The sequence below is a fragment of the Nanorana parkeri genome, unplaced genomic scaffold, assembly GCF_000935625.1.
Source record: "Nanorana parkeri isolate BGI_ZX_2015 unplaced genomic scaffold, ASM93562v1 scaffold424, whole genome shotgun sequence".
Taxonomy (NCBI): Eukaryota; Metazoa; Chordata; class Amphibia; order Anura; family Dicroglossidae; genus Nanorana; species Nanorana parkeri.
The window spans coordinates 1,120,810-1,128,312 of NW_017306692.1; the positions used below are offsets into that span (position 1 = coordinate 1,120,810).

The 7,503-nt window shown below is 38.3% G+C and overlaps 1 protein-coding gene across 1 annotated transcript in view; it reads right to left on the reverse strand.

Moving 5' to 3' along the window:
• LOC108789854 (tripartite motif-containing protein 67-like) overlaps nucleotides 1-7,503 on the reverse strand; it is a 46,236-nt gene that overhangs the window by 4,071 nt on the left and 34,662 nt on the right. Inside the window, exons 5-6 of the mRNA XM_018559981.1 lie at nucleotides 4,523-4,676; nucleotides 2,011-2,168 (exon numbers count right to left, since the gene is read on the reverse strand). Of these exons, the coding sequence (XP_018415483.1) occupies nucleotides 2,011-2,168; nucleotides 4,523-4,676 (312 nt within the window). The remainder of the gene's footprint in view (nucleotides 1-2,010; nucleotides 2,169-4,522; nucleotides 4,677-7,503) is intronic.

Below are 7,503 nucleotides of genomic sequence, written 5' to 3' on the forward strand. Positions count from 1 at the left end.
TTATAATTGTTTTACTTTTTAATCAACTTTTTATTTTTTTATTTATTTCATATTATTATTTTTTTTTTTAGTTATTAAATTTTTTTAAATTTATCAATTAATTTTTTTTCCACCTAACTTTATTGCTATCACACAGAAAAAAACAATCCCCTCTGTGATAGCAATTGGAGGTGACAGGTTCTCTTAATTGACGCTGTCACCTCCAATACAGGAGTTCTAGCACAGCACTGTGCTGGAACTCCTGTGACAGGTGAGAGAGGAAGAGCACGGCACAGCACAGCTCTCCCCTCTCACTGTCTACACGGAGCTGCAGGGTTAGTTTTAACCCTGCTGCTCAATGCAGTGAGGAGACGGACTCGGCGCCGGGGCCCAGAAGACGGAGCCAGAGGAGAGAGGTAAGTGCAGGGGGGAGGCTGCAGACTGTTTACATGTGATCTCAGCGACATCACCGAGTTCACATGTAAACGAACAATCGGCTGCCTCCCTCTACATTTAGTCCTGCTTGTGCACAGCAGGACTGAATGTAGAGAGGGCAACTTCCCCACAAGGACACCGCTGCCGCCCCGAGGCCGGGCCTCGGTGGCCTTGTGGGGAATCCGGGCCTGACAAAATTGATATACACAGATATAGTTCGAATTTATAAAGTACCAAGCTACAATTTGCAAAATATTGCTCTTACCCTTGGCTTTCCTTAAAACGTCAGCTGAACTTTCTGTGGCAGAACTTTCATTGCAGAATTGTTTTATTTTTCATTAAACTATATTTCACATTACTAATTCCTTCATTGTGTGAAAGCTTTGTGATACTAAAGTCTTATCCCAAATAGTTTGAAATAAAAAAAATCTTCAAATCCAATGTAACAATATAAATCTCTGACACATGTCACTATCTGGATTAGTAATTATTCTTTGGCTGGTACTTCAGAGAGACTCACAGTGATAGCATTACTCTAATCCTAAATGGATTTTACAGTAGTTTTCTTTTTCTTTTTCCCTGAAGTACATACTGAACTTTCATTGAAAGATAATCTAAGACAGTTCATTGAATATCAGCGTGTCTGCTATTCCTCACTCAATTACAGCAGCAACCCTGAGAACAATGTACGCATTGCACTTACCTTCACGTGTTACATTAATAAACACCCATAAACATATGCACACATTACATGTGATAATAGTTGTATATTTCTTTTGTGGGTGCATCTTTCTTTTGGATTTATTTGTATAATGTCTGTGAAGGTTCTCATTCATCCAGGTCATGGTATATCTGTAAAAAATAAGTCAAGGCAACTGGACTTGCTGTATTTTTCTTGAAGACGTTTCACTGGTCCTCAGACCAGCTTTCTCAATTAAGAATGACTTACATACAGAGAATTTTTGTACAAGTCATTCTGAATTGAGAAAGCTAGCCAGATGACCAGTGAAACGTCCTCAAGAAAAATACAGCAAGTCCAGTTGCCTTTTTTACAGATTTATTTGTATAATATTACTAATACTGTATAAATAATGTCTTTTACCTTTCTTTTGGGTTAATTGTATAACATTACTGGTGCTTTAGAGATTATGATCTGGATTATATCAGACAAGGTTTCTAATTAGAGCCTTGGTTGGTGATTTTCTGATTAAAGACTATCTGATGCAATTAATGAAGAGGAGGTTTTTCGGTTCCAATTTTTTTTATATCTTTAACTTCGGAAGACACACCAGCAATTAAACCATAGGAAGTCCTAAAGTACATAACATATTTCGAAAAGAAAAAATGAGACATTGTCAATGCACCTGAATTCTGAATGATCTCAGAAGCTTCTTAAATTGATGCTATCAATGCTAGCAAGAAGCCTATTGACAATAAAACCATATTATATGTCTGTTTTTGAGCATTTGTTATAAGCACTGAGCTCAGTCAGAAGAGCTTTACAGCCTGACATTTGGCTGACATTATATTACTTAACATTTTGTACTATAACATTTTGTATATCTTACAATCTAATGAAAACATGTCCTTGCTTACCCTAAATGGACCTCCATCTCCATCATCCAACTCGAGAATATATCCTTCTACAGGGTTGTGGGCAAAGGGTGGCATTCTCCATGCAAGAGTGACGCTGTTATTTCTAGTGCAGCATTTTTCCAGTTGCAGTAGTGGTACTGGGGGTACTGTAACGGGAACTGAGTACAGATTAGTGTAACTCTGCCCTTTCATCCCCAGCTGTTTTATACAGATGAATTCTTGTACTTAAATATATATATAAACACTCTACCAAAGGAATGAACATGAAGTACAGACACTGAGATTGCTGACAGTATGCACCCTTTCAATAAAGGACACGATTGTCACAAGCTGTTTAAATGTAATGCTTAGACAAGGATAACGCATTATAAACAATGATATTATTTCTGTTTTAGAGAAAGCTGTTCAGCCTCTGATCGCTTAATTTTCCTCATGCATTCTTAAAATGCTTCACCTTTTAAATAACATACAATATGGAGATGCAAAGTCATTTTTTGAGGTATGATAACATACTTTTCTTTTAGCATACTGAACTGAAATCAATGGTAAAGCACTACCCTTTTCCCACAATGTCATTATGCTTCAAAGACATTTAGTTATAATTAGATTCATAAATATTATTAAAAGCTCTTTTACAAATACCAACTTGTTAATTTTAAAGAGGAACTTTGCCCATATATTTTAAAAGGCAACAAAGGCACCTTTAGAAATGTTAAGTAATGACAATCTACAAACAGATACTTATAGATAATTGCAGGCTTTTTAGTATTTGCATACCTTATTTTTATTTTCTTCCCCATTTTTCTCAAAGTGGCAATTTTTACTGAGGGCAGATTATGTTATCTCCCTTTACTTCCTGGACCTCTGGCACATGGGACTAGAACATGTGACTATGCACATCATCTCAGCGGAGGTAAATGCCTTCCCTAAGATCTCATTAGATTACAGATACGATTTTCCAGCAATACACTGCTGATGTAATCTTCCCAGGATGCAACACTTCGGGATAGCTTACATCACTAATGCCCAAGAGGAGCAGGAAGTAGAAAAACAGTAATTGTAGCTAAAGCAAAATATGTTTGTTTAACTAATGAATGTAAGATGATTTCATAGCAGTATGCTGATGTGATTTATAGTGAAAGGGGTCCATTATTTGATTTACATCTGCAGTACTCTAGGAAATTATGAAAAGGTATATGTAATCACAAGTTCTGTCTTTTGTTTTGACTTTCTCTTCCATTTTAGTATCCTTTCCAATACCCTTATGACCCCATTTTTAAAATTTTCTCCTTTTTTGCTATTTTTTAGTTGTTTGTGTACCTAAAGTTTATCTTCTAAAAACGTAAACTGAACAATGAAGATGCATGTTTAAAAAAAAAGGGATAATCAAAGGTTGTAACACTACTTAAAGCTAAACTTAGAAAAAAAAAGGGTATTTGTTGTTCACTGACCCCCACTGTTCCCCCCATCTAGAAGCAGTTGCTAGTGCCCGTGCCTGTACTCCCACTGGGTAATTTTTTCTCCTGTTGACCACTGACACAGAGCACTTTCTTCCTCTCTCTGACCACCAACTCTGGGCATCTTTTCCTTACGCTAACCACCAAGGCTAGGCATTTTTTCATCTCCCTGACCACTAACACTGGCCTTTTTTCTCCTGCTTACTGGGTATTTTTTCTCTCCCTGACCACCAACACTGGGCATTTTTCTTCCCTCTGACTGCCAACTATTTTAGTTGGCAGAAGAAAAGTTCTTCTTTGAGGTAAGCTTAGACAAAGTGTTAGCTCTTTGTCCATATTCAGTCTTATTTTTAAAAGTTGATCGTTGAGATTTATGTGTGTCTGTGAAACTCTTACTTATGCTACAGTAGTCAGGAGCATATTGTGAGTACAAAGACTGCGACATATGTATGCAGTAGGCGTAGACTACATTTAACTGTGTGCCTTCAGGCCATGCCCAATATCCAGTGCAGTTTAGCCACACCCACTTATTGCCATGGAGCGCTGAACACACTGCATGTTTTTCCAGGTTGTCCCTCTTTCTAAAATTTTGATGTGGGGAGGTATTTATATGTAATTTACCTGACTAAAAAAAAATTTAAACAATAATATTTTTAATGTTTATCTCTGAACATAATAAAAAAAAATACATTTTCTTTAATTGAGTACAACCATATCTGCTTTCCAGATACATAAAGAAAAGATTTTACTTGTAAGAAAAAGAAAACTTCTTTGCAGTCTTCTGAAGACTGACGGTTATTTGAAGTTGGTAAGTCAGCAGAGAAAATCGTTCACACTGTATTTATATATAGCAAAATGTCACTAAAGTTCTCAGAGTCTGTATTTGACATGTCAGTCATTAGATATCTTCAGTCCACACTAACATCTCCTCAGTCATGCACCTGTATTCATTAAATGATAACAATCAGTCTCTTGCCACGGGTTTTTTACATTTTCACCTTCTCATAGACAGCATTCAAATACAAAGCAAATAAGAACTGTGAGCTCACCCTTACATTTCATCTGAATGAAATCCAGCTGGTGAATGGCCTGCAACAAAGGCTCGCTGTCCAATGTAAGGTCAAACTCAGGAGAGACTTTGGGTTCTAAGGCACCTTTTACCCACTGATCTTGAGAGCCTTGAACTCGTTTTATCAAAGCATCTGAAATCTTCAGAGGAGAAGAAAAACCAACATAGATTGAAATCAAAAGCCACATAATCCTGTAGCTAGCATGGTCTACCTGACTTTACAGGTGCATTTACTGAAATAAAAGTTACATTTTAGAAAAGAAGACAATGTTGGTAACATAGCAGGTGAGTCATATATCCGTAATTCAACAGTTTTGAATACAATAATTTAAAGAGACACAGTTATCAAAAAATCAAAAACTTCTGGAGCAATACATATCTGCAGCATACTCTACCACCATGCATTTATGGCCAGATCCTGGGCCGTTTTGACAGGCAAAGTTCTGACATTTCCAGGTAGTGTTGGAGCTTGCCTTCCACTCCCCACACTTCTACTGGCCCATCACTATGATGGGGTGCCTCAGTGGCCAATAGGAATGTGCAGCAGGAAGCTAGGTGCTGTCAGGAAGTACACAAGCTTTACCTGTCAGAACAGGTAGAATTTCCATAAAAAGGGAGGGTAGTAGAGCCTACTACAAGAGTACTGAAGAGTTCAAGTCAATCAACTCAATTTACCCTGAATCCCGTTCCTGGCAGTAACTTACCAGCCTTACAGCTGTATAATCCCAGAAAAAAAAAAGCCAGTGTAGGTGCTTTGAGGGGAGGAGCAGGGTGAGCTGAGATATGTGCCTGAACAATTTAAGTGCTTCTGTTGTAGAAGGGTCAATTTCTCCACAGTGCCTGCAGGTACAGAGGTAAGCAAGAGCTTGCTTTAAAGCTCATTTACTGCTTGTTAAGAATATACAATTACTTGAATGTCCATAGCTGGCCAGAGGTCAATTTTCAGAAAACCAAGGGGATAAAGACCAGAAATATAAAGAAAAGGGAAAAAACCTTCACCTACGGAAGGGGGGAGGCTAGGACTGGCAAGGAACATATGACATTTGTAAGAAAAATCATGTAGAGTTAAGGCTTAATAGAGAGCGGAAAAAGCGAGAGTTAACTTTCTGTCATTTCAGGGTTTACCCCCATCTTACAGAGATATAAAATAGGATTACAAAATCATGAAACTTTTTGAACAACTTTTTACTTCATTTGTATTTATTGGGACATATGAGAATTTTATTTAGTTATACTGTTTTATTAAACACCACACATATATAGTTATAAATAGACAAAAATTAAAAACATTTTTGAATAACTAATAGCAATTCAAATGTCACTACAGATTGTCGAATGCATATCGTGTTTACAGGGACCCCAAATATGCAAACGTTCTGATATAAATGATTCTACAGTTGGTTGATATATATATAGATGAGATGCACAGCTGTTTCTAGTCCCCCGTTGTCGACTAAAAATACAACCTATTTTTTTTTTTAGATAATTAGCATCTGTTTCCCATGACAAAATTGTGTCATTTAATAAGTGTGTTATGAGGACACCGATATTTTTTTTCTTCTAATTTCACTGAACATGAGCACAAATATGAGTTAAGGAAAATCATAAGAATTGCAGGAGAAATTAATCATTTGTCAAGAAATTAAGATGGTTAGATAGAAAACTAACACTGATTTAGATTTTGTTTGAAAGTATTTACCAAACTATCTTAAACCTAGAAGATAGCGTTGGGACTAAAAGAATTTCACAATGTTTTACTGGTTCCAATATGGCCATACATTTGTGTTTTGGGCCTTTAATGAGGATAGCTCTCAACAGATTATATTGTTGAACTAATGATAGACTTATCTAAGCCAAAAATAGATGCTTGGAGACACGTAGGCAAAATGTATAAATCCAGACATATCCATGTTTTAGCCCTTTCTTTGTGAGTTGAAATATCTTTTACCATGGTGTATTCAAAGCATGCTTTGGACATACACTATATTGCAAAAAGTATTGTTACACCTGCCTTTACACGCTCATGAACTTTTATGGCATCCCAGTTTTAGTACGTAGGGTTTAATATTATGTTGGCCCACCCTTTGCAGCTATAACAGCGTCAACTCTTCTGGGAAGGCATCCACAAGGTTTAGGAGTGTACCTATGGGAATGTTTGACCATTCTTCCAGAAGCGCATTTGTGAGGTCAGGTACTGATGTTGGACGAGAAGCTCGCAGTCTCCGCTCTAATTCATCCCAAAGGTGTTCTATCGGGTTGAGGTCAGGACTCTGTGCAGGCCAGTCAAGCTCCCCCACCCCAAACTCGCTCATCCATGTCTTATGGACCTTGCTTTGTGCACTGGTGTGCAGTCATGTTGGAAATGGAAGGGGCCATCCTCAAACTGTTCCCACAAAGTTGGGAGCATGAAACTGTCCAAAATGTCTTGGTATGCTGATGCTTAAGAGTTCCCTTCACTGGAACTAAGGGGCCAAGCCCAACCCCTGAAAAACAACCCCACACCATAATCCACCAAACTTTACACTTGTCACAATTCAGTCAGGCAAGTACCGTTCTCCTTGCACCCGCCAAACCCAGAAACGTCCATCGGATTGCCAGACAGAGAAGCGTGATTCATCACTCCAGAGAATATAATATAGTAGGAAACCAGATCCACTCCTTACCGGAAAAATTGTAAACCTGCAAAGCAGGTGGGTGCTTGTAGTGACCACGGACGACACCGTGAACAATATAGAAGCAGTAAAGATTGTCACCAGCACACCACAAATATTGTACAGCAAAACGTCCTTTACTGACAGATTGCCATTCAGTACAAGCGCTTTCGGGGTCTCAGAAGTACCCCTTCATCAGGCTCAGAATGGAGAGGAGGGGCGTGGCCTGCCACTTGTGGGCACAGCCGGGAGTGAGCATGCACGGGTGCCTCCACAGCAGCTGCTTAGCTTATGGCGGCACCCGTGCAGGGGGTGG